Genomic DNA, 13,645 nt, shown 5'->3' with positions numbered 1-13,645 from the left:
ACGTATGTCATATGTCAGAAAAAGGTCTATTTTAGACAAAGGATGATGTTATTCATCTTTAACCTACCTATTACAGGATAATTATTATGGGGCACAGACCGGCTTCAGGACTGGCGGGGGACTATAAGCGACTACCCTGCACAAAATTACCATTAGTTTTCTGGTTCACCTTAATGTGGTGGATCTTGATAGTCATAATGGTTTGAATTAACAAGTCTCATGCTATGGTCTCATGCCCTAGACATTTTTCCATCTGTAAACCCTAATCATTACCCTAACCCTCATCATAACCTTAACCCTAACAGGAACAGTAACCCTAACCCTTTCAGCACTGGTATTGCTTGCTTTGTTTATGTATTTTTCAATACTAATTTCATGCAATTAATGTAAAAGATCCTCTGAGGAACTTGTCCTGTACATATGTAAGTTCTGTTTTCTGAGAAAAAAAATCATCATCCTTTCTTTTAACCGTGAACTGTATCACTCACTATGACTTCTTGATTTGGAAAAAGTAACAACAAAATTTGACATGTGACATATAAAACAAACAAAGAACTGATAATATAATTTCTTTATTAAGTGCTGAACATAAACATGTCGTGTTATCTTGCCTCTTTACAGAAAGTAGCATACTGGCTTCCTTTTTGCAGTGATGAAATACATACAATATTAACCATGTTCTTAGCCATATCTCATGTATAACCACTGCTCAAAGGCAAAGTTGCTTTCTACTGTCATTCTGAATCTATTGCTGGTCTAGTGGTGTAGTCTGCTTGACTCATAGGTCCTATTCTGACATCTGTTTATGGTCATGCAGTCATATTGAGGGAAAAATGATGACCATGATTTTACTTTTAAAAAAGGGCTGTTGTGACAACTTCTCCATTCCTGTCTGTTAAAAGTGTAAAACGCGCATACAGAATTTTACGAAGAGCCATAGAGCCACTGATCAATAGCTCTCTCATTGGACATGATATCTTTTTGCCAGTCCACATGCCACCTGAGGTTGGCAATGACCTGACTGTAGTTTCTCCCTGAACTCTGTCGCCAGGCACCAAATGTTTTTTTATTGTAGACATGGACAGTTGTTGAGACTTTTGGATAGTCCACAATGCTGTGCAATAGCTCGTCCAGATGCGCCTGCACATCCGGAAATTTGAGTATCACGTTGTGAAGTTCTTCCTTGTCCATTGTTAGGTCTGCAAATCAAAGAGAATACAGACAATGAATGGATGTGAGGGTTAAGTGACTGTTGTTTCATTTATGATGTAAAGAACTCACCAAAAAGCTGTGGGGGGACACTCAGGCCCTCTGCATAGGCTATATATTTCCATCTGCCCCTTCTCAGCATGTATGTGGAAGCATTGACATTACAACCATGATATTCACTCAGAATCCAGTCTTGACGTTTCTTCTCAGAAAATGCACTGCCCTTGGACAGAAGAGGAAGTAGAGAGTGGCCACTGAGAAAACCTGGTGCAGGAATAGCAGCAATGTCTGCAAAATACACAAGTGGTTACATCAATCAGTCTACTTTAATGCTGTTTCAAACAAACATTTGAATGATAATCTTTAATATAAATTTGAATGGAACTTTTCTTCCTCACCCAGCACAGTGGGGTACAGATCAACCAAAGACACAAGCTGGTCAGCCTGCAAGCCAGACTTCAGTCCAGGCCCCTTGACCAGCAGGGGGACATGGGAACTGCCCTCAAACATTGACATCTTGTAGAACTGCCGGTGCTCCATGGCCAGCTCTCCATGGTCAGCCGTAAAGATCACGACAGTGTTGTTAAGCAGGCCGGTCTCTCTCAGAGCTGAAATCACCTGACCTGGTGAAAGAGAGGGGTACAGTAAGCAATGCTTAATTCTATCCATTTCAGATGAAAACACATCATCTTAACAGGTTTTCCATTTTGACCATGGTCTAGTACTTCAGGGAAAGACGATTGTTTGACCTCTAACTTAACTTTTCTAATCATTTTTGAATAATTAATGATTTGCATTTTTTGATCATAATGCCAATTTTCCTTGTATGTTTTTTACTTCAATTCAAACATGCAAGTTACACTAAAATACTTCATTTTAAAGCAATAATATACTCAGTCAGGCAACACCACATGGTGGGGGGTGGGTGGGATGTTGATGTTTTTGTTTTGTTTGTTTTGGTAAGTTGAAATAACCCTATTGCGAGTTTAAATGCCAACTAACCAAGCATGGCATCTGCCTCAGCACACATGGCATAATAGAAAGCTCTTATTCTCCTGACTTCCTCCTCAGTGAAATCACCACTGCAGTTTTTGGTGAAGGTGGAGTAGTAGTCAACGGGGTGCATGGCTAACATAGGTAGCCATTTAGGAACAGTGATGAGCTCTGAAGACACCTGTGTGTGTGGAAAAAAAAAGGTTAAGATATGATTCTTGTTTGTTTGAAAACATATAGACTACCTCTGTAATCGTAGAATACTTTTTCAAGTAACACAAAAATAAAAATTTGCCTTCTGCAGCCAGTATGGCGAGGTGAGGAAGGTCGATCCTCCTGCAGTGGGCCCCAGTGATTCAGTTTTATAAGGATGCGGTAAATTGAGGCCAAGATAAAGAGAGAAAGGCTGCTCAGAGGATGCAGCTCTCTGGTGGATCCACTGTGAAGCTTTGTCTGTGTTTTCCCAGTCTTTGCTCATGATCCTTACTGTTGACATGTTCCCAACAAGCTGTGTAACAGGCCGGCCCTCTTGGCGCAGGAGGAATGGAACATCTCGCGTCCAAGCCTCGACTCGATTACTGCAGAAGTCACACACAGATTCACACAGAAACACCAACAAGATGGAGGCAAAGACACATGGAAGTGGGAAATGGAAAGAAAACATGTGAGGACAAACATCCAAAAACATGATTCACACTCATCTGTGAGAATGTATCAGTAGATTCATAGCAGTTCCTTTTTTCCACATGATTGTTAACAGTTAATATTTATTGAAGCATGTTGAATTGAAACAAGAAGAGGTTTTATCCAGGACACAGACAGTTTTGTGCATGAGATGTCCCTCACAGTGTCTATCTACCTGACAGAGTGGCTCCCTGAGGTGTAGTCGAGCTTTCCCATCATCTTGGTATGGTATCCATGTGCCTCAAGAAGATCCATCCATGTTGTTGCATTACTATCAAGACATTTGTAGTTGTTCCATGACTGAGTGAGGTGGACAAACTGACCACTCCACATTGCTGACAAAAAGTGCAAACAGATTTATTATTCACATTTAATTTGAATCTAAATTGCTGCATTGTCTTTTGTAAATATTTCATGAAAAATAATCTTCTTGCAGGAAACGGACCTGCTCTTGAGGGGCAGCAGATGGGTGAGTTGGTGTAAGCATTGAGGAATGTGGTACCAAGTTCTCTGAGGTAATTCACATAGGGCAGATGCACAACTTTGCTCCCAGGGTCAAAGGTCAGTCTACCATCCTGCAGAGGAGGGAAAGAGAGAAACTGACATTTAGTCCCAAACCTATGGTGGCCCTGAAGGACAAAACAAATTAACTAAAGATGAAACACTTTTACAAAGTTGGAGACAAATTTACATTTTGGAAAACATTTTTATATTTTATGAAACAAAATTACATTAGCAAAACACTTTACCATGGCCAAAACAAATTTACATTTAAGAAAACAAATTGACAAAAGATGAAACACTTTCAGTGTCAAGTTGGAGACAATTTTACAAACAACGGAACACTTTTACCATTTCTGAAACAATTTAACATTCATCTGGATTCTGAAACATGATGAAGGTTTTGCTGAGATATGATGCTTTTTCATTTGAGGTCTGACACCTCACTCTGAGACCAGAGGATGTCCCAATATGTAAACTAATGTCGCTCCGTTTAGTTTCTCTCCATCAAAACAAACTTAATGACCCCTCGCTCGATCACTCCCTGATCACATCCGGTATTTGGTACATTCCCTTTCCGCAAAAATTAAATGTTAATTTGTTACAGAAATGGTAAAAGTGTTCCGTTGTTTGTAAAATTGGCTCCAAATTTGTAAAAGTGTTTCATCTTTTGTAAATTTGTTTCCTTAAATGTACATTTGTTTTGGTCTTGGTAAAAGTGTTTTGGTCTTGGTAAAAGTGTTTTGGTCTTGGTAAAAGTGTTTTGGTCTTGGTAAAAGTGTTTTGCTAATGTAATTTTGCTTTACAAAATGTAAATTTGTTTCCAACTTTGTAAGACTGTTTCATCTTTTGTTAATTTGTTTGGTCCTTCAGGGCCACGGTACAAACCAAGGAGATACACAGAGAAATAAAGTAACTTAATTATCTTAAACTACTGCCATTTCAGTAATAATGAAAGTTTGTTACAGTGACACTTCCCACAAAGCAGAAAAAACATATACTGTCACTTAAGCAATACTCACAAATGCATCACTCATCACCATCACTATGTTGGGTCTTGTTCCATTTTGATACAAACTTTGACCAAATATTGGAAAAAGGAGACCAAAAGTCAAAACGACGGTGTACATGACAGCGTTTCACCGCCTTCAGGCCAAGATCGAGTTTACATTCTGTTAAGAAAAGCGATTTGTAGAGAGACTAAATGAGAATCATCAGAAGACCAACCTCTCTTCCTCTTAAATTTTGAGTCCGCGTGACTTCATAAACATCCTGGTCACGCTTTTCAAAATAAAACTTATATTGTTTCATTACAAATCTAGCAGTCCAGCCCTGAGAATGGAGTAATCATTCGCACATTAAACTGAAAACATAAAATAACAACAAATATTATTATAGTATAAAAAATGTCACCGACGGAAAAAATTGAATAAGAGACGTGAATAAACACCCCCCCTCGTTTTTTTAAATGTAAGTGCTAAGTGTAACCCCTAGGGGGCAGCATTGATCTTTAACAAACAATCTGCACATTTTTGATGAGCTGGCACTACTGACATCATCAAACTACATACTACTGACTGATTGAATTGTAGTTGCAAGTTGTCAAACAGTTGTATATCTTGAAAAGCTGGAGGTACCACATTTTCAGCAAGGCTTTTTCTTAATTCAAAACAATTATATCTCATATTACTCATGCACGATTATTAATTGTATTATATTTAAACATGTTTTTGATTTGGCTTTGTTTTTTTAATTTGCCATCAATCTAATGTTAATCACAAGCAAATCCAATAGCTGTGTTATTCAAATGTCTAGCATGGACATCCAAACTCAGGAATTTTGTATCACACCCTCCTTCGCCTTAAGGGCTAATTTCCTGCTCGTTGTGTTGCTGGAGTTGTTTTACACCTTGTGAATTTTTACTGAGAACTGTTTTCTTTTTTGCAGTCATGATAGTTGCAAGATGAAGGCCCCAGTTTAAAGTTTTAAGTGTGATCAACAGGTGATACCGCAGTTTACTGTAAAAAGCCTTGATGTCCACAAGGTGGCGTTTTGAGCCTTAGAGTTGTTTTTCTGTAATACAACACAATGAAAAGTCCCAACCCCCCATCCGTGCACGGATAATTTTGATCTATAAACAAAAACACTGTTTATTGCAGATGAACACATTGGAGCGTGTGTGGAAGGCTGATAACAAATGTCCTCCTTAGATAATAACACAATTACACATAGGCCATGCTGCAGACATCATGCAAGAGTCAGCTGTTTCTTTCTGGTGACTGTACACGGATCTGAAGGTTTTTGTAAGCCTGGGTATATGGGGGACCCCATGTACCGATGATATGACAGATGCATGTGCAGACACTGAAGCCATATGCTAAGACATAAGCTCTAGACCTATAAAAAGATGAGGCAGGGTGTGGTGATGTAGTAGTATATGAACTGTAACGTTATGATCACTTATCACAGGGAATACAAATTATGATTATGGGAGGGTGTATTTTCATTGTTTCCAGTCAAGTAAGCAAAAACATATTCCTATTCATAAGTTACTTGAAGATGTGAAAACTAGTGAGAATGTGTTTTTATTATAGGTGTTTTTATGTTATTTAAACACACAAATATAACCTTAAAAATGTCTCTTACAATATTTCTCTCTCTGAACATTTCTTTGTGCAGGCTTTCAGCTGTTTGACCAAACTTGTCATCTGGCTCAGTGCCACACTTCTCTGCCTTGTTCCAGAAGGCGGAAGGAGGGGGCAGTGGAGCACTGCGCATGCGCTCAAGGTTGTTTTTCACACAGCCTGTCGCTTAAAGTGAGCTGAGCTACGGGGGTTTCCTTGTCTTTGACTGGAGACCAACTCGCAGAGAGGCAGGCGGATGATAACAGCATCCTTTGCTGTTATTCAGCCATCACACATCTCAAATGAACTGCTCGCAAAGAAGCCACTGATCGTGCCTACTGCTTTTTGCAGGGCAGAGATACTGATCAGTGTCTAAAAACTGCATCTCTTTTTCATATGAGATTATTTTTTCATAGACTCCTTTTTTTTATTTCAAGGTCTCTGTAGCCTGACTCTTTCCACCATGGTGCTAGGAAAGGTAAAGAGCTTCACTGTAAGCTACGACTGTCTCAATGACAGCAATGTTCCCGTCTTCTCCAGTGGGGACTGCGTCTCAGGGAGGGTGATCATCGAAGTCACGGGAGAAATCCGAGTGAAATCTCTCAAAATCCACGCAAAGGGATTTGCAAAAGTTCGTTGGACTGAATCGAGGAACGCAGGATCCAACACTGCCTACACGCAAAATTACACAGAAGAAGTGGAATACCTAAATCACAAGAATATTTTAATTGGACACGAGAGAGGTAAGAGATTTTACTTTATTATAGCAAAGGTTCTGTTAAACTGACTGAGAGATGCTCTTTGTGCTGGCTGGGGGATCAGGCTCAGTGAAGGATGCTGTTGTCCTTAGCATCAGAAACAGTCACAACATCTTAATTTTATGCATTTAAAGTTGAACAACCTTCATATTTTAGCATGTTATTTCGACTGTGTCCTTGTAGTTATGTTCAGTGACATTGATTTCATAGAGCAGCTTGGTCACTTGTTTGTGTCGAGGTGTCAGAATGAATGACAGCAGCTCAGGCAACTGTGTTTTTCAAAGTATTTCAAGTGTTAAACCACAGTTACAAACACTCATTTAGAGATAGGTGGATAGAGTGATACATTGTGGTAGTGTATCACTAGTTTTGTTGACATATTTCATTAAAAAACGCATCATTTGGGCTGTTTCTTTGTAGCTTTTCTTAAGTTTCCACCCATTGTTCAAAGCGGTTCAATCCTGTTCAGAAAACTGGACCTGGTGAAGGCGGGGCTAAGAGCAAACCCTCGCCCTCGATGGTGTGTGATTGGCTAAGGTGCTCATGTGTGGGTAATGACATCACTATTCTGCAGAGAGTGACAGAAAATTCTGCAACTTTTTAATTAAGAGAACACATGCAATTCACAATGAGTAAAAAAAAAAAAGCATGTTCGATTTTTAAAGAATTGAATGCTGCTGTCGGGTCAAGATACATACAACATTTTCGATCAGTACATATTTGATTGATTTTATGTGCGATTGCACATTTTGAAGATAATACGAATACAATTTTATCAGCAGCTGCAAACACTGTTTGTCCCTGCCAGATGCACGTCGTAAAATGCTTAATGGTTGATAATTTTGGTTTATGCATTTGAGTGTTTACAGTTGTTTAGATTGAGCTTATTATTTTCATCCACCTGTAACATTTTCGCTTAAAGAAATGTTTGGAGAAATACCTTGTGGTTCACTCTGCAGCAGCTCATCCATGTGTGTGGCATCTGAACTGGGTTTGTCTTGCTCGACTGTCATTTAATTGTTTAAGGCAAACAGTGCTGCTACGTTTAACAGAGGCCGGATTAGGACAGAGATTAATTAGATACATTGTTGCGTATACGCGCTTTAATAATTTCTGCGCGAATAAACCCTTCACATGATGCAGGATTGTTGCAAAGCTGCAGAAAGCTGCAGTCGTTGTAGGTCTGAGCTGGTTGGTTTGTAGTAGTAGCTGACTGCGGCGTCGCACAGTGAATGCGTAATGAGAGCAGAGTAGAGCAGAGCGGCTGTGGGAAGCTGCTCACACCGGTTTAGGCCGGTCTCCTCCTGCTGGAGTCTGCCTTTTGACTGACAGCTCCGCACTTGTTTACCACACTGCTGCTGCTGTAAGGGGGAGGGAGTGCTGAGCTGGCAGAAGCACACCCGGTCTGTGTGGCTCAGCTCTTCAATTTGCTACATATATGTTTAAAATAAAAATAATTTTACACCTTTGGTACATCTTTGACGATGCGAGCGTGTCCTCCATCCTCTTAAATTACTGATAGATGGTCTATGTTATTTCAGGGATACATCACAGACATATTAGTCCTTGTAGATTCATCAGCTGATTTACATTATTATTGGCCCACAGTGTCGTCTTCCTCCATGTCACAATGAGAGCCACTTCTTTGTTGGGAAAAAAAAAAAAAAGGACAATCTTGCACTTTCAGTTTCTGGCACCTTAAACAGTCTACCTGTTTGGTGTGCTCCAAAATTAGTCTGCTTCATATCTCTCAATACATAATTTCTTTTAGACATGAACGATAGTAAAATCCCTTTATTCTCTTTTGTCTCCCCCACCCTGTGTTTTTGGTATGACTTTCAGATGCCTTCGTAGAGCATTTTTCTCAGGTATGGTATACATGTGTTTGGAATATTGTCCTCCTTGTTTTTCAGACGATGACAACTCTGAGGAAGGACTCACCACTATCCATTCAGGAAGACACGAGTATGCATTCAGCCTCGAGCTTCCACAGACGTGAGTGTCTTAATACCACACCTCAGTCAGAGATTAGATATCATCACTATTGCTATTGAGTGGTGGCCCATGAGAGCTTTCAATTTAACCCTTTTCTGTATTTCTTATCCTCCTGTAGACCTCTGGCTACCTCTTTCGAAGGGAAGCATGGCAGTGTGCGCTACTGGGTAAAGGCAGAACTCCACAGACCATGGCTCCTGCCCATGAAGACCAAGAAAGAATTTACAGTCTTTGAGCACATTGACATCAACACTCCATTACTGCTGGTACGTACTTTTCAGCAAACCATAGTTGTTGATTAACCAGTTGATGGTAGAAACAAAGCAGCTTTTACTTTAATAACTCCATAACAAATACATTTCCTTATTTCTGCAGTCACCACAGGCCGGCACGAAAGACAAGACACTTTGCTGTTGGTTCTGTACCTCAGGTCCTATTTCCCTAAGTGCCAAAATCGAAAGGAAGGGATACACCCCAGGTAAGAATAATTATATGACTTTATTTATTAAGCAATGACTCCACATATGACTGTAGTGATACGTAATTTATCAGTGGTCAAAAAAATGACTGTCGATAAAAAGATAGTTTAACTTCTCCTCTACCCTCTCTGACTTTTTAGGAGAGTCAATCCAGATCTTTGCTGAGATCGAGAACTGCTCGTCCCGTATGGTGGTGCCAAAGGCGGCCATCTACCAGACCCAAACCTTCTATGCCAAAGGGAAGATGAAGGAGGTCAAGCAGCTGGTGGCCAACCTGCGGGGAGAGTCTCTTTCCTCGGGCAAAACAGAGACCTGGAGTGGCAAGATGCTGAAGATCCCACCAGTCTCCCCCTCCATCCTGGACTGCAGCATCATCAGAGTGGAGTACTCCCTCATGGTGAGTAGTCTTGTTGTATTTCTTCTTCTTGTCCCTTTCCCTCTGTCCAGAGATCCTTTGTAAAGGCACAAATAAGTTTATACCATCATTACACTCTCCTCTTGTCCTTATTATACGTATTATCAGTACAGAATCAATATTTCCTAGTAAGCCAGTATCTTTCCTAGTGAAATACCCGGCTGACTCAGCTCACATAGCCAAATCTGGGCCTTGGATTGCACCAGGTGTTATCTCCACATGCTGCTAAGAGCATTAGCCCAGAATATCTTAAGTAACACCTGCCTTGAGGGTGCTTATAATCTCTTTACCCTGTGGACAGACAGACTCAGCGATGGCTCTACCTTGCATAAGCGGCCAACCTCAGCACATTGACCTATATATTGTCGTACCTGCACAACCTATATGGCCCAGACTAGCACGGACTTATCTAATATCAGCTAGTTGTTTTATTCATGTTAATCACTAAGCTCCAAAGCCTTTTACCCACTGCTGTGCAGCACATTTATTCTACTGGAACAGGATGACCTGCATATTATAACATGCCGTATTGTCCTCATGTCCATGCTCAGGTGTACGTAGACATACCTGGAGCGATTAACCTGTCCTTGAACCTGCCCCTGGTCATCGGAACCATCCCTCTCCACCCTTTCGGCTCTCGCACCTCCAGCGTCAGCAGCCAGTGCAGCATGAGCTGGCTCGGCATGGGTCTGCCTGAGAGGCCTGAAGGTAGGTTGTATCACATGGTCATAATGTGTCATTTTAACATTTGCTATGAGTATATTTACCCAGAGTGCTAACATGCGGCTTTCTTCTCAGCTCCTCCTAGCTATGCAGAAATTGTGACAGAGGAGCAGAGGCAGAGCAGTCTGGATGTGCCGGCAGCCCGTGAGGAGCTGGACGGACCTCTATTTGCCTATATTCATGAGTTCCGCTTCCAGCCACCTCCTCTGTACTCTGAGGTAAAGACCAAACAAAACTTAAAAAAAGCATTCATCTGTTTAATTTTTTGTAACAAACTACTTATGCAAATAACTAAACCCTTACATTTCTGTCCTCTTTCCCACTCCAGATCGATCCTAATCCAGATCACGCCAGTCGTACAGAGGAGCGCAGGCTGGATGCCTGTCCCTCCCGCTGAAGGTTCTCCCAGATATTCCCCTAACTGTATGGGGGAACTCAAAGAAAACCTGCTTGCAAGGCTCAGCTTTGTTTATTTTTCTCCAGCAACAACGCTCACTCAGCGCTGTTGACCTGAAGAGAAAAGTATCCAACCAACCAACCAACAAAGACTTGGACAAATACTCACTGTTGAGTTGGGTTGGAAAAGTCTGTTCCTGCCTTCCCTCAGTGAGAGAAACAGGAGTCACTAGTTTGGGGCATCACTTCCTTCCTGTGTCAGCCAACTGAGGGTGGGGGTGGGATAAGTACAGATGAACACATTCAGTCTGTATGAATACCCTAATGTGCTGCGAGAGCTTTGGTGATAGAATTGACACTGACAAGGAAGAATCAGCTCGCCAAGCTCCTCTTTAACCCCTGATTCTCCTGTACTCATGGCACATAAGGACATGGCTCCTCACACAAAGGGCAGGACTCATCATGTCCAGACTTCAGGAGAATCCCCAGAAAACAGGATGAAGAGAAAAATATAACACCATCGTCTGTATGAAAGGAAGCAGTCTGCTGCATCAGTCAACAACAGAGCCAAGACTCGGTCCTCCTGCCTCGTTTGGGATTTTGTTTTGCACATTTTATTCTTGAGTTGTGTGGCTCTGTTTAATAAGAATTTTAAAAATCACTAATAGTTTGGTTTCAGCCTTGTGATGCGCCAGACTAAGAGACTGCAGGCTTAACTTTTGAGACTTTCTTTTGAGCAACGCTGAGAACAGGATTTGATGTCTGAAAAAAAGAATGAAAAGGACAAGAACAATGCACTGAATTTTGTTTAAGCTGTTTAAGAATTTTCTTTATCTCCTTATGACATTTCCTCAGTGACTTATAATAACTAGGACTGGACTTTGATGACAACTGCAGCACATGATCTCCATCTGGAAGTTCTTTTAAGTTGTTGCCTCCTCAGCTTGGATCCAAGTGTGGCTTCCCTCCTCTTTTAGTTTAATTCTGTTGTTCTGTTTTTGTGTTTAACTCCAATCATAGAATAGCTTAGAACCTTTTTTGTGTTGAGGTTGCTCTGGATTTGGACTAGGAGGGTTGCAGACCTGCATTGGCCACTCAAAATTGTAGCTGTGGAGAGAAGTGTGAGTCTGCTTGTGAGTGTGTGTGTGTGTGTGTGTGTGTGTGTGTGTGTGTGTGTGTGTGTGTGTGTGTAACGGAGAGGTTGCTACAATATGGAGGGACTCGCCTAATTACCTGCAGCCCCTCTACTCCTAATCTCAGGGCAAGCCAGGCTTGCATAACTGCCCAAAAAGGCACTGTCTCTTGTGGTCTTCTCACTTGCCAAATGGTTGGAGATAAAAGAAGAAAAAACGTGTAGGTTTTCTTTGAAATTGCACTGTTGAAAATAATGTCGTTTTTTTTTAAACTACCAAAACGTGAGAAGTATCCTGCAGAGAAGCAAGGCAGCTTTCTGAGATTTATCACATTCCCTTTTTGTCCTCACCCAGTGCATCTAACCTACAGTCAGATTAAACCAGACCAGTGAAGCCAGAATGCTACAAAAAAAAAAGAAGGAAAAAGGAGAAATGACTCTGCTCCTACGTTTTTAAAGGAGCAAACCCAGCACAAATCAAAAGTTGGGGACGTTGCTAAACTTCTGTTGAGACTGGCCAGAACAAGTAGTAGTAGGTTGACATGAGTAATACATTGGTTTTCTAACTCATTCAACATAAAAGACCAGCTGCAACAGAGGATTTGCATAGCCAGGAAAAAAGGAAAGCAGCACTTTTTTTGATAAGAAAGTAATAAAAAAGCATTCAAAGGTGAAGGTCTGGAGATACAATATTTGTATTAAATGATTCTTCTTGTGTAGGACGCTAATCCATCATTAAATATTTTTAAGTTTACATTTTAAACATAGCTGACACCAGTCTGTATGTATGTGTGTATGTGTGTGTTTGTGCGTATGTTCACGCTCCTATCGAGATCCAGCTGCAACTAAACAAATAGCTTCTGACAAACTGCAGATTATTAAAGTGATCTTATCTTAGTGGCCTTGACACAGAAAAGACCTGATCATGATTCTTCATCTTTCAGTGTCTATGTTGAATATTGTTTTCCTTCCTTATGTTTGTAAATATCTGTTTGTTTTTAGATCTTTCAGTGTTTGTTCAAAAGGACAAAAAGGGAAGAGAAAAAAAAAGTCCTTTAGAAGCAAGGGTTTGAAATGACACCTAAGACAGGCCTCTCCACTGCGCTGTTTTAACTATGAGTTCTTTTCCATGCAATTCTGGGCATTGATATGTTATTTTGCTTTATAGTTTTAACAAGTAACCGCTCTAACGTAGTCCCCCTGACCTCTCTGATCCCCTCAGGCCCGGGGGGCGGCAGCTGTTGATCAGCACCTCCCCCCTCTCTGAGAAACATTTAGATAACACAGGATAACTTGGTTTTTCTGTCCTCTTCTTTCCTTTCCCCGTTCTTTGTTTGGATTTTATCTTAGGGAAACTGAATCAAGCTACACGGTGTTGAATAAGCTTAAATATTTGTTTCAGGTTGGTCAATTCCATATATAGTCCATGTGCTCGGGCCTCAGAGTAGTCCAGTGTCAAAACTAAGCTAAACTCCTGACCCTGATAAAGGCAGGAACTGAAATGTTCAGAGAAATACGAAGCTGGGCCACGAGATCTGAAACATTTTAGAAACAAAGTGCAATATCACTCATTAACTATTTCTTTGTTCTCCATTTTTATGTTTGTTTTTATCTCTTGTTTTATCTGTTAGTCATGACGATGTATAGATATTCTATGAATATACTATGTTCTGAATGATTGAACCTTTTGTCTAGTTCTTCCTTTTGATTTGAATAAACATTTTGTTCTAAATTAC

At 40.6% G+C, this 13,645-nt stretch overlaps 2 protein-coding genes across 4 annotated transcripts; one reads left to right on the top strand and one right to left on the bottom strand.

The window, feature by feature from the left end:
• Window positions 1–556: 556 nt before the first annotated feature.
• Window positions 557–7,980, bottom strand: arsk (arylsulfatase family, member K). Of its 2 annotated transcripts, none has more exons than XM_034691453.1 (8): window positions 7,710–7,980; window positions 3,332–3,461; window positions 3,062–3,221; window positions 2,498–2,780; window positions 2,212–2,383; window positions 1,608–1,832; window positions 1,282–1,497; window positions 557–1,199 (listed from the first exon to the last, which is right to left on the bottom strand). In XM_034691453.1, exons 1-8 carry the CDS (start codon window positions 7,749–7,751, stop codon window positions 925–927), a joined length of 1,503 nt encoding a protein of 500 aa, XP_034547344.1. In that variant the 5' UTR covers window positions 7,752–7,980; the 3' UTR covers window positions 557–924. The 2 variants fall into 2 exon arrangements, with proteins under 2 accessions (XP_034547344.1, XP_034547343.1); XM_034691452.1 differs by lacking the exon at window positions 7,710–7,980 and adding an exon at window positions 4,410–4,655.
• Window positions 6,178–12,672, top strand: arrdc3a (arrestin domain containing 3a). Of its 2 annotated transcripts, none has more exons than XM_034691455.1 (8): window positions 6,178–6,754; window positions 8,612–8,764; window positions 8,883–9,030; window positions 9,140–9,242; window positions 9,384–9,640; window positions 10,210–10,366; window positions 10,457–10,599; window positions 10,710–12,672. In XM_034691455.1, the coding sequence occupies exons 2-8, from the start codon at window positions 8,640–8,642 to the stop codon at window positions 10,776–10,778; spliced, it is 1,002 nt and encodes a 333-aa protein (XP_034547346.1). In that variant the 5' UTR covers window positions 6,178–6,754; window positions 8,612–8,639; the 3' UTR covers window positions 10,779–12,672. The 2 variants fall into 2 exon arrangements, with proteins under 2 accessions (XP_034547346.1, XP_034547345.1); XM_034691454.1 differs by having other exon boundaries at window positions 6,179–6,754; window positions 8,683–8,764.
• Window positions 12,673–13,645: the final 973 nt, after the last annotated feature.

This window comes from Notolabrus celidotus, chromosome 9, assembly GCF_009762535.1.
Source record: "Notolabrus celidotus isolate fNotCel1 chromosome 9, fNotCel1.pri, whole genome shotgun sequence".
In the NCBI taxonomy this organism is placed as follows: domain Eukaryota; kingdom Metazoa; phylum Chordata; class Actinopteri; order Labriformes; family Labridae; genus Notolabrus; species Notolabrus celidotus.
This window is presented reverse-complemented; position numbering and strand designations above follow the sequence as displayed.

Bases quoted from the DNA above. Each gene is read 5' to 3' on its own strand.
- arrdc3a (XM_034691454.1), top strand. From the start codon at position 6,475: ATGGTGCTAGGAAAGGTAAAGAGCTTCACTGTAAGCTACGACTGTCTC. The intron at 8,765-8,882 runs GTGAGTGTCTTA...ATCCTCCTGTAG, and splicing joins AGCCTCGAGCTTCCACAGAC to ACCTCTGGCTACCTCTTTCG. The intron at 10,600-10,709 runs GTAAAGACCAAA...TTCCCACTCCAG, and splicing joins CACCTCCTCTGTACTCTGAG to ATCGATCCTAATCCAGATCA.
- arsk (XM_034691452.1), bottom strand. From the start codon at position 4,517: ATGTACACCGTCGTTTTGACTTTTGGTCTCCTTTTTCCAATATTTGGT. The intron at 3,222-3,331 runs GTCCGTTTCCTG...ACTTTTTGTCAG, and splicing joins CTGCTGCCCCTCAAGAGCAG to CAATGTGGAGTGGTCAGTTT. The intron at 1,498-1,607 runs GTGAGGAAGAAA...TGTATTTTGCAG, and splicing joins TCTGTACCCCACTGTGCTGG to ACATTGCTGCTATTCCTGCA.